The sequence below is a fragment of the Talpa europaea genome, assembly GCF_964194135.1.
Source record: "Talpa europaea genome assembly, chromosome: 6".
Classification (NCBI taxonomy): Eukaryota; Metazoa; Chordata; class Mammalia; order Eulipotyphla; family Talpidae; genus Talpa; species Talpa europaea.
The window spans coordinates 37,879,668-37,902,486 of NC_140072.1; the positions used below are offsets into that span (position 1 = coordinate 37,879,668).

At 45.5% G+C, this 22,819-nt stretch overlaps 1 protein-coding gene across 2 annotated transcripts in view; it reads right to left on the bottom strand.

Moving 5' to 3' along the window:
- Nucleotides 1-1,081: 1,081 nt before the first annotated feature.
- NPAS2 (neuronal PAS domain protein 2) overlaps nucleotides 1,082-22,819 on the bottom strand; it is a gene marked incomplete at both ends in the record, with an annotated part of 86,118 nt that continues 64,380 nt past the window's right edge. Inside the window, 9 exons of one of the 2 annotated variants that reach the window (XM_084235406.1) lie at nucleotides 1,082-1,255; nucleotides 2,799-2,973; nucleotides 5,406-5,498; nucleotides 5,820-5,995; nucleotides 8,047-8,244; nucleotides 13,388-13,534; nucleotides 17,898-17,987; nucleotides 20,178-20,287; nucleotides 20,825-20,966. In XM_084235406.1, the coding sequence (XP_084091532.1) occupies nucleotides 1,082-1,255; nucleotides 2,799-2,973; nucleotides 5,406-5,498; nucleotides 5,820-5,995; nucleotides 8,047-8,244; nucleotides 13,388-13,534; nucleotides 17,898-17,987; nucleotides 20,178-20,287; nucleotides 20,825-20,966 (1,305 nt within the window). The remainder of the gene's footprint in view (nucleotides 1,256-2,798; nucleotides 2,974-5,405; nucleotides 5,499-5,819; nucleotides 5,996-8,046; nucleotides 8,245-13,387; nucleotides 13,535-17,897; nucleotides 17,988-20,177; nucleotides 20,288-20,824; nucleotides 20,967-22,819) is intronic. The other variant, XM_084235405.1, reaches the window with a different exon arrangement.

Consider the following 22,819-nt stretch of genomic DNA (forward strand, 5'->3'; position numbering starts at 1 on the left):
ATTACAACAGCTGTACAATTCACTACACTTTATCTTATAATTACATAAAATCTTTCTTTAGAAACATCTCAACATAACAAAACATACAAAAAAAAGCAAAGTGCATTTTGAAAAGGAAAATCCAATCCTCGGACTTATCATTTATCATGAAAGATATGTAGAAAGATGCAGCATTCTCCCTCCAGGGGCCAGCACATGGTGGGGGTCCTTGGGAACCAGAGTGCCACAGGCCTGTCTGGCTAGTGAAACCTCTCCCTTCAGGGTCTTAAGAGTTCTCAACCGAATTCCAGAACATCAGCTGCATGACCGTGCTTGGCTTTGAGTCTGCCTTTGTAATCACAATCCAGGAAGTCAACAGGAAACAGTCCAGTGTTATATTCAGGGGAAATGAAATAATCACCAGAATGGCATGGGGTGCAAAGCCTCATTCCATTAGGATTTAGGCCAGAGGGTGTGGGTCTGTAGTCTGGTTAATAATGACCAGCTTGGCTATCTGATTGGTGAACTCCAAATCAAGTCATGAGGGCTCACTGCTTTTTTTTTTTTTTTAACTGAAAGTGCCTAGTTTGTCTCCTTGTGCAGCTGTACAAATTAAAACAAAAACAGCCATCTAAAAATAATAAAAGATAATCTCTCTATTCTCTTGTCAACAGATCTCTGACCCAGTGCTTCTAGAATGCAAAGGAGAGGATCCAGAGAGTGAAGGCCAGCTGGCACTCTTGGAAGAGCCACAGCCAGCTAGCGTGACCAGCACACGCTTGGGAGGATGCAGCAAAGATGTGCCATCTACTAAGGTAAACTGAGTAATGACGCTTATATGGGCACTGGATTCCTGTCCAAGTATGGCTGTAGAGGGCACCCAAGAAGGGGCCCAGGCAAGGGAAGCATGCCAGTCTTCCTGATTGTTCTCCACATGCCTGCTGCTGTGCTTGGGAAACGGTTACCATCCAGGAGTTCTGAAATGTTTGCAGTGTGCACAAAGCCAAGAATTTAGTTTAAACTCCTCTCCCTGATTCCGATGGCCACCCCCACTCATGCATTAGTTAAAGCTGATTGTGACCCAACTGATTGTGCCAGGGCACTACCGGGGTGACTGTTGGAGGCCTGAGGACTCAGACAGGCTGCTGACCCTCCGGGGAGGGCGTGGGGGCTGTGTCTGGGGTGGTGGGTAGCCCAGGGTCCCTGGCTGTTGTGAGTAGGTGGAGAGAAGTATTGAGTCCTGCTGCTCACTGTGCAAAGAGGTTGGTGCTTGTACCTGGAAAGAAAAGAAAGAGGACTCACTGGTCAGTGATGCTGAAATGGTCAGATTATGCCCTCTTCTCCGCCCAGGAGCCTTCTGGTGAGGGCACGGGCAGGGAGAGCCCTTTGCGGGTAAAGGGGGGAGCAAGGAACCTGAGGCTCTGCTGAAGGATGTGAATTCTGCAGCCAGCACTAGGGATTGCAGGGGCCTGTGTTGGACTATGGGGAACAGGTGGACATACTCTCCATGCAGCCAGACTGTTTTGGGGAATTGGAACCCGAATCCACATGCAGATAATCCAAACACACACACAGTCAGCATACTTTTCTCTGGTAGTCCCTGGTTCTATACAAATACTGCCACTCATCAACATCTACTAGGAAATGTACTGATTTGAAGTTCAGAAGCTTCAACTGGTCAAACCCTAACTTAGGAACCTTCACTTTTATCTCCCAATATTCCTTTCCATGAAATCTACCTTCAGTAACCTGATCTACCCTGTTTTTGAAAAAGCCCAGACATACCTGCTTCTGTAGTTTTGCTCAGGATGGCTCTCCTGCTGCAAACACCATCCCTCTACCCTTCATTCTTCATTTACACTTTGGGTGTTTCTCTGAGCGCCCCCCCAAAATGGTCCTTCCCGAGGATGACCTTCCAGCCACAGTGCTCACTGAGTATTAATTGAGGGCCTGGTTGCTCTCTGCGACACCCCTCTCCTTGCACTATACTATGAGGCCGCTAAGGGCAATGGGTGGATGACTCCATCTCTGTACCACTGTCCTCAAAATGTCTCAGTCATTGTGTACCCTGTGATAGTGCCCAAGTAGAGCTAGGTGAAGGCTGGGCCCTGCCCTGTGCTGGGGGCTGGAGGTCAGGGAGGACAACACAGGACAGGGTTAGAGCTGGGGAGGTAGGGCCACCTGGGTATATGTGGGAAAGAGGGTTAGATCCTCAGTAGGCACTTCTATCCCATCTGAACCCATATTCACTGGCTCTCCCCCTCCTGCCTTCCAGTGATTTAGAACTTGCTTGGGGCCCCACATAAAAGTTGCCCCACATTTTCCTGGAAACCCTAATTTCAGGCACCATTATTGTATTTATTAAAAAAATTGATAAATCTTTAAATAAACATGATTTAACTATTTTGCATAAGACTATTTTATATATATTTATATATATTTATGTGCGACACACACAGTAGTCAATTTTCTATTTTTGTTCTAAAAATATGGACACCATAATAAAAATACATGTTAAAAATGGACCATAGGAGGCATAACAACTGATTCTCAGTTTCTCATACTGTACCTAGATTTAATAAACTTTGAGTATTAAAAACAATCAAATGTGAATCTCCCTGGGGTCTGTTTCAGTACTGGGGTATAGAACAACCTTGAAAGCAAGGAGAAAAGTCTTATCAGGCCTAGGCTATGGAGCCAAGTCCTAGCACCCTAGCCCTGTGTCTGAGTGCAATGGGCTCTGGTGTCTACCTCCAGGAAGTGCCCACTGGCAGGAAGTGCCCACCTGTAGAAAGTGCCCACTGGCAGGAAGTGCCCACCTGCAGGAAGTGCTGCTGCTGCTGCTGGGCCTGTGCAGGCTGCAGGGGCGATGTCTGGGAGGTGGGGAAGCTGGGGTGAAGCACCGCCTGTCCCATCAACAGGACAGGGGTTGAGGCGCTGCTGCTGGTGGTATGCACGTCTGGATTTTGAAACACGGCTTGACTCTGTGGATACCTGTTTGGTTTCACATGGGAAGGAGAAAATAGACCTTCAAGAAAGAGGTATTGATATGACACCAACAGCATAAGCAATGAAAGGAAAAATAAGTGGAACTGCATCAAAATTAAAAACTTATGTGCATTAAAAGATACTATCCATGGAGTGAAAAGGCCACCCCTAAAAAGTATTTGCAATCACATATACAGTAAGAATGGATATTCAGAATAAAAAATAATTCAACAACACAAAGACAAAAGTAAACAAACCCAACTGGAAAATGGGCAAAGGGCATGAATAGGCTTTTCTCTAACGAAAAGATACTAATGGTTAAGAAGCACATGAAAAGATGCTAAACATCACTAGTCATTTGGGAAATGCAAAGCAAAATCCAAATGAGATGCAACTTTCACCCATTATGACAGTTATTATAAAAAAAAATAAGTGTTGAAGAGAATGTGAAGAAATCGGAACCCTTGCTCACTGTGGGTGAGAATGTAAAGTGGTACAGCCACGATGAAAAAACAGTATATGACTCCATGAAAAAATTAAACATTCGTATCCCTCTGGGTATGTATCTAGAAGAAGTGAAAGTAGGCACTCAAACAGATATTTGTACACCCGTGTTCACAGCAGCACTATTCACAAAGCCAAAAAGTGGAAGCAATCTAGGTATCTACCCACGGGTGAACTGATAAATACAACGTGGTATATACACATACACCAGAATATTATCTAGACTTAAAAAGGAAGGAAATACTGACATATGCTATATACTGATGAACATGGAGGCCATTATTTTACCTGGTAAAATAGGTCATATACTGAATGATTCCACTTGTATCAGAGTCTTAGTCAAAATAGACTGGTGGTTGCAAGGTGCTGGGGAGTAGGGAATAGAGAGCTATTGCTTAATGGGGACAGAGTTTCAGTTTTAGATAATGAAAAAGTTCTGGAAGATGGATGGTGCCATTGGGCTTAGAACAATAGGAATGCACACCGCCACTAAACTTAAATATGGTTAAAATGGTAAACTGTAAGCCTATAGTCTACTCTAATTAAAAAACTAATGAAGAGGTTTTGATGATAATGGGCCATTTAGCAAGAGGTGGAGGAAGGCCGTTTGAGAAAACGCTAGGGGAGTACAGACTAGGAATAGATGTTTTAAAATACTATAGAGAAGTCCATTTTGCATTATATTTTTACAAATATTATTTCTTTATTTGGGGTCATTTATAAGAGGCTTTGGGGGATCTAGACTTTCCCTGCAGAGGCCTCTGTGTGTATGTGAGATGGACTCTGACACACTCAAAGATGGAGGATTAGGTCTCGTCTGGAAGAGATGGTAGGGAGATGGGGAGGGCATCAATTATTAGGTTGCCCAAAAATGGTAGGTAGGGTTCCCAGGAAAAAAGATGTTCCATTTGTCCTAGTTCAATGAATTTTAAATATTTCCATTTATAGGATCACTTAGAAAGAACAGGCAAAATCCCAAACCAGGACCCTTCCTGGCTAACTGAGAACATCACCAGAGAAGTTAAAGGCAGCTTCTTGCAATGCACATTCCCCATCTCACCATTGGGGGTTTTCATGGGAGGAGACCAAATGATGTCAGTAAAAAAGGCCCCTGACTTTCAGATGCTCAGCGACTGTCCACTGTTACTATTATTTCTGGCTGCAGGAGGACACAGGAGGAAAGCCTTCGAGGGCATGGTCCCAGGAGATGGCTGGACGGCAATTACTTGAGGGTGTGCCAGGCCTAATTAGCCAGCAAGTTCCCAGCAAACTTCTGATACAAATTCAACCAGTGTCTATATAAAAAAGACGTCTCTGAGACAGATCTATTTCTGCTTCATTTCAAAAGACCCGAAACTATTTGCCAGTAGCTTCCCAAGTATCACTCTCTGTCTCCAGTCACCTTTATCTCAAATAGTGAAACAGCTGAGCAACAAAGCTGCTCTGGTCTCGAGGGTGGAGAGGGAGAAGAGATGGGCTAAGAGGGGAGATGGCTGTGTGTCTGGGAGGGGAGAGGGCCCTGCATCTGCAGAGTTATGCAGTCCCATGCTACAGTGCCAGAAACACGGGGCAAGCAGCTCAACTGTGTCGGCAGAATTTTCTGGAGTCACAGAAGGACCCTCGGGAAGGGTGCTAAGGCTACTGGCATCTTAGTAAAAGAAGTAAAAGAAGTCTGAGGATGATGACATACTAGGGATGTGGTTGTTACATTCAGGTGCTGTTCTAAAGGTGGACCGCTCACACCAAGTTTGATCAGCTTAAATGAAATGAAAAATGCTGGAAGAAAAACTAGGGGGAGGAGTCCTTTCAGTGGGTGTGGGCATACTCTGACTCCACAGATCAAGGCAGATAAGAACCCTGCCAGCCTGGGATCACTCAGTGCAGCCCTTGGCATCCCCTCTCCAACCCCCCAGCCCCCACCTGGAGCCACCTACTTGGCTTGCCGTGCAGTCCTGCCAACTTCTGAGTGCTGTCTCGCATCACAGGACCCTGGCATCATGGGCTGGATGGGCTGGCTCAGCAACAGCCTTTAAGCAGAGGGAGAGATAAATGGGAAGCTTTGATCAGCACCCAATCTGTGGACTGCTGGCCGATGGCATTCATCATGGCAGCTGGGCCCTATCTACTGCCACTAATATTCACTATGCCTGCTCTGTTTCCAGAGGCCCATGAACACAGCAGGTCATTTCCACTGGCCATCACAACCCTGGCCCTCTCTTGCTCTTCATTAGCAGAGATCAAAGGCTTTAGAATCTGTCTGAACTCTGCCTTCATCTACACCGGAAAGAAGGGCAGACAGGAATAGAGTAAAACTCTATCTCTGTCTTAAACAAGGACAGTCTCTGTACCTGAGCTGCCGGTCATGGCTGAAGTCGGGGCCAGGCTGGCACTGGCTGGCATCCTGGGAGGTGGACGCAGGTGTGGTCAGGCTCATTGTTGGGAGCACTGCTGAGGTGCTACTGAACTGGGGCGTCAGCTGGCTGCTTCCCTGCATCAGCTGTGAGCTTCTCATTGGCTTCAGACCCTGGAGCATCATTTTAGGGAGAAAGGTGAAACTTAGTCTCCACTTAGGGGTCATCTCCTCTGGAACCCTCTCCAGAACCTCTTTTTTACCCTCTTTGGCCTTTCATCTCACTTAGGACCCACTGACTATTGAATTATTTTGATCTAGTTAATGTCTTCCCCTCTGGATTGTGAGAACCTCAAGGATTCTTTGAATCCTTGGGGCCTAGGACAGCATCAGACTCTCAGCAGGCAAACCCAAATGAATGTGAAATGGAACTACTTTCTGCTTCACAAATTCTACTCTAGACTTGGGGACCCTCTGCTGTTTTTCCTACTCAACAGACCTACTCCTGCCTCAGGGCCTTTGCATCTGCTGATCTCTTTCTGTGGAATGCTCTTCCTCCTGAAATTGACATGACTCTCTCTCATCCCCTGAGGTCATTGTTCAAATATTTACTTGGTGAAACCTTTTTCAGCCACCTAATTCAAACTCCAGCTTATCCCCTGCCTTCACCAGAGTCCCAGCATTGCCAGCTGTACAGTCATGTGTCACTTAACAATGGGTATACGATCTGCAAGATGATTTCATCGTGGTGTGAACATCATAAAGTGTCACTTCACAAACCTAGATGAGTATGCCTATTGGTGTTCCCAATGGCTAGCTCATCTAGTCTCAGTGGCCCGTCATTGACCACGGTGCTAGGAAGCATGCATGACTGTACTGTGATTTTCACTTGCTTGTCTCTCTCTCCTACAAGAACAAGATGCTCTTGTTTTTGCCTTTTTTGTTCACTGTTGTCCCTCATTGCTTAGAACTTGGTGTTTGGCTCACAGCAAGGGCTCAATAAGTATTTGTCGAATGAAATAATAAATGAATGAGGGAATGGGCTTGGATTTGCTTTAGGGTTTTCCACTCTGTTTCACTGACTGTCCATTCATAGGATGCTGCCAGTGTTTCAGTTCTCGGAGCTTTTACAAAGTCTTTCAATATTAGATGGTGTAAATTTTTCCTTGTTTTTTTTTTTCTTTTCTGAAATTTTCTTGGCTATTGTCATTCTTTAATTTTCTGTTGACTTTTAGAACCCAAAAGTTGCATTTTAAAGTAAAACCTTTAATCTGGGAGATGATGGGCCAACTTCTCTTATATATGTATTTATTCACTTTTTTTTTGGGAGGGAAATATTATTGGTTTATGCTCCTAGAGCCCCCAATAGACTAGAAACTCCTGGAGGTCAAGGACTCTTATTCCTCTGTGTTCCCCTGGGGACTGAGGAATAACAGAGCTAGTATATGTTTACTGACTCCTTGGTCATGTGTGCAAACCTAAGCGGCTTGAAAATAGTCTGCACCCTGCCTTCTACTCTGATCTTCTAGAAGCAGGATTTCGGGATTCCTAATTTCACTCAGTTTACATGCTCTTTATTGACTGAAGACTGTCAGACTGCAAGGTCACCAGTGGCTTCTAGTTAAAGGGTAGTGGCTGCAGGGGAAGGGCATGACAGGGGATAGGGGTGACCAGGAGGAGCACTGCGGCCCTGGGGAAAGGAACAGTGAACAGACTGGATGGCCTGTGTTCTCCTACTCACAGGGCCTCAAATCTGGAGCCTGGGGGCCTTGAGAACACACATGTGGAGGCATATGGCTCTCTGTGTGAGTGACTGGGGTGTCCAGATCTACTTCAAACCCAGTTCAGGATCAAGGTTAAAATACCTTGAAGGTAACCAAAATGAAAATGCATACATTGTGCAAAAATGAAAAATGATGTAAGAATTATATAAAATAAAATATTTGAAAAAATGAACAATGATGTAAAACATATATAAATAAAAAAATACAAACATGCAAAAAAAAATACCTTGAAGGTATTTTAATATATTACAAAGACACAAAAGGAAATCAATAGCTGGGGATTCAAGGTGACTTGAAATAAAGCACAAGAAATCCCACCACCATAATGTAGCCCTGGGTCAAACCAGAACAGCTCAGTATGTTTCCAGTTCATGAAAACTGAAGAACCAAGTATGTCCTGGTCTGGTGTCAAGGATGGAGTCTGGACATGAGCACACCTACCTGGGTTGATATCACGCTTGAGTCTCTGAGCAGGTGCTGGTTTGTGACCTGGGCAGAGGTGATCTGTCCTGGAAGTTGCGGGCTGGCCGAGAGTGGTGGCTGGGCTCCTGGGGCTGACCTCTGGGGAAGCTGTTGCTGGGCCTCAGGCCGCTGGGCACTGCTGAAGCTCAGGGACACTGCTGGCTGCTGCAAAAACATCTGGAAGCAGAACAGGAATGCCTTTCAAGCTGGGATCACCTGTGCCTCCCAGATCTTCTCTGTCCCTGTCCACAGGAAGAGGTCAGCTCTCTTGATCTCTCTGCCCTGCCCTGGAATTGTTCACTTTCTCAGCATGGAGACATGGATGCCTGTGAGGCTGCAAGCACAATGCAAGGCCTGCAGTCAGAACAGTGGGCCTGAGAGAAACTGCCCCACCTTCAAGATGGCTATAGTCTGGCAACTGAGGTCTAACAGTGTGAAAGACTCTTAGACCCATAAGGTCTATAAAAACTGGATGCATCTGCATGGAGTCTAGGCTGGTGTATCAGTTTCTTATTAGAAGAGAGAAGTATTGTGTGAAGGAAATGAACGATGTGGGAGTGGTGGCAGGTGGCTGGCTAACCTATGACCTGGGCTGTGTGTGTCCTGCCAAGGACCAAGCCCTGCTCCCAGATTTGAATCTCTGACCAATGACCAGGGGTTTGTACCTAGATGAAGTTGAGCATCTTAAACCTAGGGCTTCTAGCTGAGCTAGCAGATCTCCCATTCATTAGGAGACTGCATTCCAAGGAAGGCAAATAAGTGGAGACGATGATGTAACATCAAGTCCATTACTTTAAAATGATGCTTAGAATAAGCTTCCTAGTCATGATAATCTCGGCACATTTTGTTATCTAAGATGTCTCATTTAAGACACTATGATATATTAGCTTGGTGATTTTAATTTGAAAGGTTTAAGAGAATTCAATATAGTTTGTAAAGAATGTTGAAGTATTTATGAGAATTTTGACTTACCTCACTTATAAGTTTGTGTATTAGATTTAAAAGAATTGCCTAAGTGCTTAGGAAAATTTTACTTCTTGGGTTTATAAATCTGCCTTGTTAGATATATGACATTTTTGAAAGACTTAGATATATTACAATTTTAAATTAGTGGCTTTGGTAGATAATATCAATTAAAACAATTTGTGAAATTTACGGACTAATTGAACAGAAACAAAAAAAGTAAGTGCATTGTTATTTTTAGACCAAATTAATAGATTTGTAAATGAATTATGATCTGTAAGTTAACTCTAAAAGATTAAGAAGAAACAACTTCAATAGTTTTAATAATAGACTTAAGACCTATACAAAAGCTCCTCTTGGGCATTACAAATACTATTTATATCAGATTCTTGACAGTGTTCCATTCCATTTAAGGCTTTTAGCTGTGGGTTTTCAGGAGGCAGGTTCTCCTCCTCCCAGTATCTTAATTTTAATCCCAATTTCTATTCTCAGTGCAAGAACAACCTCATAGCCAGTACAGATCCAAAATGCTAACATCGCTGAGTGACAGGGTAGTTCTGGAAAGGCAGACACAAAGCTACTCAAGGCAGACACTACCCATGGCAGCACTTAGAGATTGGTTAGTTCAGTCATCTGGTTCCTGGATAGGGTGAGACACCTCACAGGGCTTGAGGTCAGTGGTCATGGAGCTGGGACTGGGTTCACATCTAGTGTCTTTTCCACCTCACCACAGATCTCCCAACTTCCCTTCATGCGCCAACCTCCAGCAGGGAAGCCTGCAGTTTTGAAATGAGAGCTCTGCCACTTAAATTAGGAAGAATTTTCTGGATACTCATGATGTCAGATTCAATACCCATTCAGTATAGATTCAGTATGAAGATGAGCACTTTGTGCAATCCCAGCTACCTCTAATAATCTGGCTTGCTTAAAACACATATGCTAACCTACTTCATCAATTCAGCAAAACCCAATACCAAAGAACATCTTTTTTTTTTTTTTGGTAGGATACAACTTACCTCGAATAAATGTGAACTTTATTTATGAAGGCAGTATAGTTTATGTTGAATCAGAAACCTTAGTCCAACTCGCAATGCTACCATGTACTAGTGGTATGGCCTTAGGCAATTTTCATAACTTTAGAAAGTCTTACTTTCCTCATTAATAAAACAGTGGCGATAAAAGCACACAGCTCATGAAGGATTTAATGAGATTTATGCTGAGACATACTAAGTGCTCAATAAACATTAGGAAATAACATAACATTTAAAAATCAATAAAGGACACTTTTGCTCCTTTGCTCACATAAAAGCTCTCTGGGAAGTGAATGACCAGAATAAATGAGTGACTAAACAAATATATGAGGTTTTGTGCAAAGAAGAGCAAACATTTTCTGCTGCATCATATCAGAGACTCCTTGGTCTGCTACTCTGCCCCCCTGCTGTCTGCTCTCTGAGGGTAGAAACCCTGTCTTATTGATGTCCACAGTGCCTAACCCAGTGCCTGGTACATATTTGCCTGGTGGAGGATGGAAGCATGGATGGGTGAATGGGATGGATGGCGGATGGATCAATGAGTGGGAAGGGAAGACAGACAAAAGGATGGAAGAACTGATCTTAAAAAACACATTTGCCATTGCTACAGGTGTCCTGCCAGGCATTTAAGTAGCCAGCAGAGGGCGCACATGCCCTCAAAAAGAGAGGGAGAGGCTGCCTTTCCTGGACCGCAGCGGGTAACAGCCTTTCAGTATACCCGCTCTCCGCATACTCTCCTCCATGCCCCATATAGGTGCAAACACCAGCCAACATCCCGGAGGCCCTCTCCTCATAGCCAAATTTTTTTTTTTTTTTTAAATAACACTCAGCAAGCATCACAGGCACACATAACCTCAACAAAAGCGCCATGCCAATAAAATAAGGCAGGCAAGTCCACTACGTTCAGAAAAAGAATTTTGTGTGAGGCAATCCTGGTTTGTGGCTGTGCATGCCCATAACTGTTTTACTGTCTATAAAGTAGAATTTCATGGATTAAGAAGATAGATAATTTTTTTAAAAAAAGCTCTGAGGTCAATTTTATAGGAAGCACGAGAAAAAAAAATCAGTTTCCTAATTCAAGTGGAAAAAGTTATCAGAGAAAAGAAACTTCTAATTTTCTAGAACAAACAAAGCCTTTGCTCACATAGGCTTATCTTATCTGCGTACTTTTACAAATACTACAGAACATTTCAGATGTACACAAAATAGAGATATTGTCTAATGAAACTCTATGTGTCATCAGTAGGCTTCAATAATGATCCATGTTTTGCCATTCTTATTTCATCTATTTTATTTACTCTCTCAAAAGGACTCCATTTTGTGGGGGGAGGAAGTATGGGATCATTTTTACTTGCTAATTCTTCATGCTTGAATCATAGTTTTTGGTGGTTTTTTTTTTTTAAACAACACATTTGGGTTTAATATTTTAGAATGCATTCTATAAATCTTTAAACTTGCAAAAATATAAGAAGGCAGACGGCTTGAGGAAATGGCCTCTGGTATGACACTCTGTGGATTTCCATGTTCTTTGGAAAATTCCATGACAAAGATGAAGTCACAGGAATGAAATCAGGGAAGGAACACACTGGAGACAATCTGTGGGCTTGATTTCACATCATCTCTTATAGAGCTCAAGGGCTCTTGTGGCTGATGTACTGTTGAGGTTAACAAAATGCACTGGTCTTGAGGAAGAAAAATAACAGTTCTTCATAACAAGGAATAAAAGATATAACCTTGTGTTTGTTGCCTGTTATTTTAAAATTCGGCTTCAACGTTGAAAAGGCAGGCAGGAAATAGAAAAGTCAGGGCTCTGAGGAGGATGTTCATACGCCTACCTTGCTTTTAGCACTTACTGGCTCAATTTCCCCCTTCCTGTTAGTGTAAAAATTCCATTCAAGGAACTGGGACTCAGGCAAGTTCTAGCAGTTGGGCCCTGCACCAGCCAGAAACTTTAAGCTGGGAAGAATCTTTTAGAACGTATTTGATACCTGATGGTTTCATTTCTTTGCATGTAAATACTGCATCAGTTTCAGGGGTATCTTGGAGAGGTTCAGGGAGAGCAGCGGGGTTTTGAGTGTGGCCAGGCTTCCTTAGCAAAGCCTGTGGGACCTCCGAGGGCGTGTCTTGGGGGGAACGGAGGGAGGAGCGTGTCCTTGCTGGGATCTGTTCTCTTTAAGTGGGGAACCAGCCCTGGGCTTCAGGGGGCTGTGGTAGGGCAGGGAGGGCCTGGAAAGTCCTCCAGGACAAGCCCTGAGGAGCTGAGGACAAGCCCTGAGGAGCCCAGGGAGGCAGGATGCCTGCACCAGGGGTCTTGCTGCCTGCCAACTCAGCACCATTGTGCATTAATTTCAGCTCAGCACTCACCAGCCTGGAGCTCTGCGCCCAGTACACTGAGCCCACGCATGGAGTGTCAGTGGGTTTCAAGAGCTGTGTGTCCCACAGAGGGTCTGTGTGGATGGTGAGGTGGGGGAGGGCACAGATAGTTCTCCTATTTCCTCAGGGATCGCTTCCACTTCCTTCCATCTCTCTCCTAAGAAGGTTGCAAATGCTTAGAACTCTCACGGCCAACTTAAGGTTAGCTAGAATTATGTTTGCAATTAAAGGTTGTGTCAAAAGAATGCATGCTGGCAGAAAAATAGTCCTGAACTGATATAAGTGAAACATGGTAAACATAACTTCTTGTGAAAGGGGTCCAATATATCCAAGTTTTTCCTCCAAGAAGAATCTCTCAAATGGACTCAAAGCAGTGACATCTGGAGGGTCATAGTTAAAAGCTGTTCCTGTCGGAGCATGTAGCTGGCATGCTACAAATGGTGTGGCCTGGAGGTATCAGGATGCTGACCTCCAGATAGCCCTCTGATGTCCTCTTGGGGTGCGGGTGCAAAGATCATCATTTCCCATGTCTCCTTCAAGTCATGCTTTGGATGACAGGAAACAGAGGAGGCTGAGGTGGGAGCCATGACGGCAAAGTTACACAGGGTGCTGAGCATTCACCCCGCCCCCTCCCCGCCCCAGGATGAAGCCAGCCCCAGTGCCGGGCATCCATCACCACACCCATGAATGAAAATGCAGGCAATGCAAGCCAACATGTGTGCTCTGCAGGCCAAGGAGTGAGTGAAGAGGATGCTATGAGAACTTCACGTTTGGCCTGGAGTTGGGATAGAGGAGGTGGGGTTCACGCTAGTGCACTGTTCTCTATGTTTGGTAAGTAGAGGGACCTGGAGAAGCCCTGTCTGCCCTGAGAGGGTGGACAGAGACAGGGCTGGGGGTGGAGAGGTGGGGGGGGCAGAGAGGGAGGGACCCTGCTCAGGAAGGGGCATCATCACCTGGACGTTGGAGTCCTGCACCAGGCAGAGCTGCTCCTGGATCTTATGGAGCTCCTCCTGCTGCCACCGGATGTTGGCCTGCAGGACCCGTGTCCGCTGCTCCAGCTGGTCTTTGATGGTCTGGAACATGGTGAACTGTGCTGAAAACTTCAAGGTGGAGTCAAAAAACATAACAAGATGAAAAAGTTATTTCAACCTCACAGACAGATGTTGCTGCTGTTCTTCGCGACCCTGTCCACTTTCATTTTCCATCCCATAGCCACCCTTTTTACACCCCTAATGAGTGCCTCACTGCTGGGAAGCAGGGCATTGAGAGGGACCTGGAGGAGGGCTGGCCATCCGTGACTCTTCGTGTGAGTTTCCCTGAGACCCATTGGAATGTTCAGGTCTACCTGATTGCGCTGTGGCCTTGAGGGGTACAGAATCAGAACAGGAAACTGTAAGCAATGCTTCTAGGCTGATATTCCAAATTTGGTCAGCCAGACAAATAGTTTTGGAGATCAGTGTCAGAAGGAGGGTATCAGCGAGTACGCCCCCCTTTTTCCCTTTTTTCTTATTGAGGGCATGACAACTGCATGTGACAGCTTCGTAGGCAATTTTGGGTCCTATCATCCTAAATCTGATCCTGGTGAGTGGGGCTCTTCTGTAAGAACTCCTGAATGAGCTTGAATTTGGGGTTGCATTTCACTGGAACCTGCAGCCATGGAGGCCTTCTCAGCCTCCCTCATTTTTTCAGTCACTCTTTGCTGCTATGCACTTCTTAGAATCTATGCAAAAAGGAATGAAGGAGGACAGCACAATTACCTAACATTTACCCAAGGGTAACACTGGCAGAGGGTGACCTTGTTGGGGAGACATGAATATGTGCTTTGCATAGCAGTGCTGTCTCCCCTTCCTTGTACCTCTTTATTCCTCCCTAGGAGGGAGGGCTGACTTTGGGAATATCTTGCAGGTGATCTCAGCCCCAGGTCACCACCTGATTGTCTCAACACAAGGTTTCTCCTTATAGGAAATACATGGCTAGTGGAAACACATGGTGGGGGTGCTGATCCCTCCACTCTGGATTTGTTGGGGTGCTCGCATTTCTTTAGGAAAATGAGTTTGATGCACCTGGACAAATTCTGTTCTCTTTTTTCTTTCTCTTTTTCTTCTTCTCTCTCTTTTTATTTATTTGCTTATTTTTTTTAAAGATTTATTTATTTATTTATACAAGAACCAGGGTACAGGCCAGATGCACGGGAGGGTGAGAGGATCCACCAGAGACACAGCGGGGAACAGAACAGGCAGACTGATGAAATGTACTGCTGAGGGGAGCAGCGGGTGGCAGGAGAGGTCTGCTGCGCCATATGGGACCCTCGCTGGCTGGCTGGGATTGAACTGGTGCTGCAGAGGCTGTAGACAGCTTCACAGCATGGCGCTCAACCACCTGCACCACCAGGGAAGGCCCTTCTCTCTTTTTATTTGTTTATTTATTTATTTATTTTTGTGGGACTCTCGCCGGCATCCGGGGAACGAACCAGCGCTGCAGAGGCTGCAGGCAGCTTCGCAGCCCAGCGTTCAACCGCTGCGCCACCAGGGGAGGCCCCCCTTCTCTCTTTTTAAATAATGATTTAAACTCCATGCTTTCAGTATCTATCTTAACAATCTCCCTAGTCTGTTTCTTATCCACTGTCTTCTGCGAACACCTCCAGGGACTATCTCTTTTCCTCTGACTCCTCTGCCCTTTGACCCTAACATGTGGAAAGGCAAGGAGACTGGAGAGTTTAGTACACAGATAGGCTATACCTGAGGATGAAATAACTGCAGCTTTTGCAGCAAATATAAAGAACCAGTAAGAATAACAATGGCAGGTGCTGCCCTTTTCTGAGACGTACACTTGCCAGTCTTGCCCAGATGGACAGTGGTAGGATGCTCGGACTTCTCACATATGCCCTTGTCCCCCAGATAGGTTGTGACTCCTCAGAGGTCACACAGCAGATGGTGGTAGCAGCAAAATATTAACCAGGTAGCAGCAAAATTTGAGTCAGGAGCTGGGTGAAGCCAAGCCGTTTCCAGTAACACCTCCAGCCCCAGTCCTACCTCAACCAGAGTGCTTTTGACATCAGACTTCTTTTAAAAGTAAGGATCTGTGCTAAATCAAGTTTAAAAATATATGTCTGAACCGCAGAAATCTCAATTAGACTATAACTAATCAAAGCACTCAGCTGGGATTCTCAAAGAGAATTCATTCGGTTGAGAAAGAAAACAAGCTCTATCAGGTATTTAACTAAAAAAGAAAAAAAAAAAAAGAAGCAAAGAAACAAAACCCTCTGTGGTGGGTTTTCCCAGTCAGCAAAAAGTCAGTGCTTTGCCTCCTAGTGCCCATGACAGCAGGGCTCTGGGTACCAGCAAGCTCCCTGGGGAACAGGAAGGGAGCAGGAAAGTTGGGAGGCCTGGATGGGGGGTTTACTAAAGGCTAGTTACTTCTAAATGAATCTCACTTCCTCTAGGCATGCCAGGACCCCTGGAATTAGTCTCTTGTTATATTCTTGACTGTGGCCTAACTAGGGACATTCTAGTAACACAGTATGAAATGAAACCATCAGTTATGCAGATAATCAGTTCCCAGAATTTGGAGTTTATTTTTCCCCTTGTCCTGCTAGGGCACTGTAGTGTGAACATTAGTGAGGGTTAAGAGAAAACTGGAGAAGTCAGTGCTTCACCTGGGGTAGATATGAGAAGAGCGGTCTGACTTAAAAGGTCAGCATTATGAGAGAATGTCTTAGCGGATATAGAGATTAAGAAACACAGTATGCCTACTAGACTAAGAACTGTACTATTAATGAAAATGAGGTTCAATAAGTGAAAAATTAGAATTCCCAAAGGACCTTTATGGCCCCATTATGTATTATAAAATATACAAATTCCTTGCTATGCAAGAAGTTTAAGACCCAGAAGTTTAAAGGAATTCTCTTTTCATGTGCCATTGGACTGAAAGAGTTACTAATTTCTTTTTTTCTAAAGATTTATTTATTTATTTATTTATTTATTTATTTATTTATTTATTTATTTATTTATACAAGCACTGAGTACAGTCAGAAGCGCGGGAGGGTGAGAGAATTCACGAGAGCCAGAGCGGGGAGCAGAACAGGCAGACTGACGAAATACACTGCTGAGGGGAGCAGCGGGCAGCAGGAGAGGTCTGCGCGCTATATGGGACTCTCGCTGGCGGCCGGGGATCGAACCGGCACTGCAGAGGCTGCAGGCAGCTTCGCAGCCCAGCGCTCACTGCTGGGCCACTGGGGAGGCCCGAAAGAGTTAACTAATTTCATACCAATGTGCCTTGAAGATTCAATGAGGAAAATGTTATTGTGGTTTTCTTCCCTACCTCTTGAGAATGCATATAGGCTATTTTTATTAGTTGACTCTCTATGGGTAGCTTTGACCTCCACACTCAAGCCTAATGCTTGCAAGAAGCATATGCTTGCACGTGTCTTTCTTTCCAGGAAGCCATTAGAGACCATTGCTAATAGGCACATGTTGGGAAAGAGTTTTCCACAGTGTGACAGGTGTGCACCAAGACTTAAACACTTTGGCAAAATGTGTGGCCAGTGGCACATGTTGGTGAACCATCACCTGAGATGCCCTGTGACCAGTGACTGGGGTAGAGCTAAGTACCCCATAGAGAAACTGGTCAGCACTCTGGGCTCATGAAAGTACATGCCAGTTGTGACCACAGACTGAATGGCTGTTATTTCATTCTACCTCGAACACCAGGTCTCAAGCATGTCATACATTTCCCAAACTCCCCTCTTCCCTGCTGACTCTCTATCTCTCCATCTGGCAACCTCCTACCCAACCTTCCAGGCCCAGCTCTGGTGTCACTTCCTCTTGGAAGCCATGTGTTCTATAAAACACACACGCTGCCATAGGTAGTGTTTCTGTTTATCTTCCCGTCTCTCCCTTGAACTCCAGCACTAAAAGCAAGGGCTATGTTACAAGCATCTTTGCAGCCCTCACGCTCATTCACTCACTCGCTGACCCAAATAGTAACTCGCTGAATGTTGTTGAAACAAGGAAGGAATTACTCAGCAAAGCTGTGATCCTTTTTTATTTTTTTAAAAAACAAATGTGATATTTATAGTACTAGACTCACAGATTTTAGATCCTAGCGGAGTCTTCCTATGATATTTGACCTAATTTAGACCTTTTCTAAAATATCATGGCCAATTTGGAGTCTAAAAATATGAGAGCAACATGGAAAAGTGGCAAAGAGATGAACAAAGGCAGTTAAGAGGACTGAGAAGCAGACCCTGAAGAATGGAGGAGGGGACAGGTGTGGGAGGACATTCATGGCTCCACTGGGCCACCTGCACTTGCGGGAATGTTGGGAGAATGTGTCCCGTTTCTAACATGGTTTGGTATCTACGTGCATGGTACGTGTTAGCACCAGTGCCCCCCACACTCAAGAAACTGCCATGCATTCCGTGCAGGGCACAGAACTGTCCCTTTCCCTGAGCCCCAGATTCACCTGTGCCATGGGGGTAGGTGGGCTCTGCAAGATGGTCTGAGGCAGAAGCTGCTGAGTGAGGTCACAGGACGGTGGGGCAGGCAGAGGGGCCTGTGGAAGAGAGGGCTTTGTTAACAAACACTGCTTCTGCATCATGACTGAGGTACAGGGGTGTTGTCTCTTGGTCGACTGACAAAAGGGGCCTTTTTTGATCCAGACAGAGCTCATACATGGATATGGTCCCTGGGAAAAGGTCAGGCAGCAAGCCGTGTTGCTGCTCTCGAGGGGAATGGAGTCAGAGGCAACGTGCGGCTGGTAAGGAGTGCAGAGTGCTGCTGAGCCAGCCCTGCAGTCCCTGGGGTTCCCTGCCCCCGTGGGCTCTGCAACGTCACTGTTATCTGCAGGGACCAGGTAGCCCTCATGACCTCCCCTTGGTGCCTCCTGTTCTAGACTCTGTTCTTTGTGGATTTGGTAGCTCTTCTCCGCAACTGAGAAATTCTTGCAATGTCACTAAGCAGTATGAAGGCGGCTGTGCTAATAACTGGCATGGAGTATGGGCCTTCCCTTTCTGGTTGGACAGACACACAGATGGACAGACAAACCACGCACATCTATATCCAAGAACTCAACCAGGCAGGGAACTTGGTGCAATTTCATTGGACTCTGGTTGTAGTCTGCAGGACTCCTGGGAAGCCAGCTGAGTTAGAAACCTTGTTTTCTCATCGAGTGGGCAGAGAGATGGTAGGATAGGGGTGCTATGTAGAAAAAAGAAATAATCCTCTCTGCTTCATAGGCTACTTTGAGTTTTTAAAAGAAAAGTAAAAGGATTCTTCTGTAGTTATTCCCAAACTGCCCCCAGTCTCCAGGGACTATGAAAAGCAGCCAAAATGGAAAGTGTCACCCAGAATGACATTGGAGGAAATGACAGCAAGAGACCTTGTTTTGAATGTGAAATTCCAGGCACAAGGCTGACCCAACGACTGGTTTTGGTTCTCCTGATCTGTTCCCCAGCACTACTGGGAGAACACAGAGGAGCCACCATTGGTGGCAGAAAGAGTTAGACTGGACAGCTGGGTCTGGAAGGAAGGGCAGTCACGGCTTACAAGCACGTCTCAAGGTGACTGGGGAGAGAGTGGTCCTTGTCATGTCCTATTTGGAAAAGGAACATGTCACTTATGCCTTTCAAGCAGACTGTGTACAATTTCCATGGTGATGGCAAGCAGGGAGGAGGCACATTTAGTCCCATCTTCAAAGGGTCAGAAGTTGTTTGAGGGATTTGGCAGCCATCTGGACATGACCTCTACAACTCTTGGACACTTCTCCCATGTAGAGATGAGGGTCTGTGTCCTGAGCTTTGTACTGCTTTGACCAAGACCGATGGTGGAGATGGCAGGATGTGGTTTTTAAGAGTAGGTCACAGAAGGCCATGCAGCCTCTGCCTGGCTTTCCAGGAAAAAACTCCCTCTCGAGATGTTTCCTCTGGGAATCTAGTTGACACAATAGGAGGAGCTGGGGACATGGAAAGGCTCGGGCAAGCCAATGGTGGATGGTCCTAGCTGTGCTCACCTTCAGCCAGGACAGCCAAGGTGCCAGACAGCTGAGGGTAGACACACCTGGGATGTGGATTTCCAGCCCTGGCTACTGAGGGCTACTGAGGCCTCTGACACTATGAAGCAGAGAGAAGCTGTCTCTACTAGACTGCTTTCTGAACTCTTGACCCAGAATCCATGTATGTGAAAAATGACTGTTGCTTTATGTCTCTCAGTTGGTTGTTTGTTACATGGCACTAGGTAACTGGAGAACTGTACATCAGTGATTTTGCAGACAGCTTGTGTGCTTTCTAGAGGTCACTCACTGTCTGATGTTCTGCAAAGGTCTGGCACTCATCAGGGACAGTGCCTGATATAGGCAGAAGTAAATTTTTGTCAACACCAAGCTTCCTAAACATTTCACTGCAGTCAAATGGGATTTAACATAGAAGGATCCTAGGCATGTGCCCCCCAGAAGTATTGGACGTTTGACTCCAAGCTTGAGGTTTTGAGTTTTCTCTTTAAAACTCATTCAGATTTTGTATTTGATGGACATACATCCATGTCAACTTTGATAATAAAATGTTTAAAACTAGATACAAATTAAATTACCTGCCTACCACCCTATAGCTCCCACCCCTACCTGCCACTCCACACTATGAAGCTCCAAGTAGAATTGGGTCTCTGGGGAGATACAGCATCTGTCCTGGGGCCTTGCAGGCCACCACACTGTAGCATACCCCAGCTGGGAAGTTTGGGGTGACACACACACCTGCATTGTAGTTGTCTGGCTGAGCCCCGGCACAGGGAGCTCTTGGGGCAGGGCAGCTGATCTTGGCAAGGCAGTGGTGCTGCCCTCAGCCATCAGCTTGCTTGGAGTAGCTGTAAGAAAGCAACAAATTACCTTCTTTACTCAACCATACTTAACAACTTCCTTATCAAAAGATCAGTGACTACTGTGTGTATATAACTAGGGCTTGAGTGGAATCTCTGATAAAGGAGGCCCAGCATGAATGGAAGTGGTCTCAGGAGGAACAAAAGTTCTGTCAGCCTCCAATCTGGCCTGGGAGGAGGTAGAGAACAGAGCAAACCAGTCCCAAATTCCTTTCCACCACTTGGTTCAACCACTGGTGTGATCGCATATCTTCCCAGTTACTAAAACCTGGCTCAGATATCTGTCTATGTATCACCCGCTTTACATCTGCTCTCTGCAGCGTGGACAGGCCACAGTGTGGAGGGATGGGGGCAGGAAGCTGACGGGCCAGGAAGTAGGAATGTGAAGTACTGGCAACACTGCTGCTTGGCCTGGACTGCCTGGACTCTCCTCTGGCCTGGGCCCCTTCAAAGAACTCTACTCCCACTCTGTCCCCCATCCCATGGGGTGATCACCTCATCCCCCATCTGTGGAGTCGAACTTACAGGCAGGCTCTGAGAGGGTGGTGTGCGAGGATTTGTGGGAACTTCTTGAGGATGCAGATGGTGAGTGACTGGTGTTAAGGCCCGAGGTACCCATATCAAGTGCATTAAAGTGCTGCTGGGGTTCCAGGGTTGGGCCTTTGTCCTGAAATACACACATACACACACACATGCACACACATACACACACAGAGTCCACATTTCAGAATTGGGATGATGGGAATGAATTACATCATCTAGTTCTCCCTAAATATATAGAAAAAAAATTGAAGTCTGTTGAGAGAAATCCCATAGCTGTTTGGGGATAATTCCCAACATATTTGGGTGGAATATTTATACATATGTCATGGAGATGTTTTCAAAAAGGCTTATAGCCTATAAGTAGTATTTATCACATTTTTTCACTTTGTGTTTTGAGTTTTTAGATCTTTATAACTAACTTTGCATTTTTTTCCCTCCAAATTGTCACCTCACTGCCCAGAATCTTGACTTTCCCAGAAGGAGTAGGAAAGAGGTAGGTTCTAGAACTAAGGTTTGCTGGTGGTACTGAATTGATCACACTCCATTGTGATCAATGCCATATGGGCCCTTCCAGGTAGTTCCCACATTGTCTCCCCACCAAGCTTTTCTGTAGCCTCAAGGTCCCTGGAGTGCAGAATAGGCAAAAAGACAATGGCCTCCTCTCTTCTCACCCTGGGATCCTAACTGATTCCACTCCTAGAATGTCTCTGCCTCAAGTGCAGTGTGAGGAGAAAGCAACTGTGCCCTTCCAGCTATGCGGAGCCAGCTTCCCACTCCACATGGCCAGCTTCAGGAGCTTAGGTGTTAAGAAAACACCTGATACTTTTTAAGTCAAAGAAGAAACACAATGATAACTTGCCAGAAGCATGCTCCCACCCAGACCCAGAAGAATGGTGAATTCCCTGGCATCCAGCAGGCCACTTAAACAGACTGGCCACATCCGCTGATCTCAAGTATTATATCCCGAGGTGTGAGTCTGTGTGACTTTTCTGTCTTTTCGGTCATGGCTTCCTTGAGGGTGGAGTGGGCCCAAGTAGGGCAGGGATGATTAATGTGTCATCTACAGGCCTCTGTGCAAAACGAAATGATGGGATGTGTCTGGAGTTGCTGCTTAATGTCCATTCTGAGACTGCAGCTTGGTCACAGAGCCTCCGCTAGATCGGACCCCGAGAAAGGGCCTCTGGCCCCTGGCCGTTTGTGAAGTCAGCAGAGAAATAAACCCTGAAAGTGACAGTAGGCACTGAGAGGCTTTCATTGTCATTTGACAAGGTCGCACATCACATCCAATCATGGGAATTTGCATTTTACAAAAGCATCGTTCAGTGACAGATTTGAAATGAAAAAAATAAACAAAGAAACAACAAAACAAAAACCAAAACCCACTGGTCCATTACCACCACTCATTTGAAAACACCATGTGGTGCTTTTACTTTAAAAGGGGTGTCTTAACCTGGCAGTCTGAGGTGTATTTACGTGTTTATATATACGTGCATGTGTATGAGAAGTTCTACCAGCCTCTAGGATTCCCAAAGGATTAGAAACCGCTCTCATGAATTTCTGACCATGATGGATGGCGTGTCTAACACCTGCCTATTAACAGCTTAATTCCATTCTCAGACATGATACATGATGTATTGTGTGACAGAGCGGGGTAATAAACACCTCCATAAACACTGACAGGCATGTCGTTCAGGATGCTGCTGATGAATCGCCAAACATCGAACTACCATGTAGCATAACCTGCCCCCACAGTGGACTCAGCAGAGACACTGTCAGCTCTCTGCTCTTTAAAACTGGTCTCTCTTTCCTCCCAACTCAGTCTTCCTGGAACAGAGCTGCTTTTGTTGGACCACTGCTGCTGTAACAGTCTCTGGCCAAAGGCTCTGGATTCTAGGTCACTGGGCAGCCTGGAACTTGAACCATATTTCATCAATTCTAAGAGGCACTTTCCCTCCCACATTTTGGCATAGCTAAATC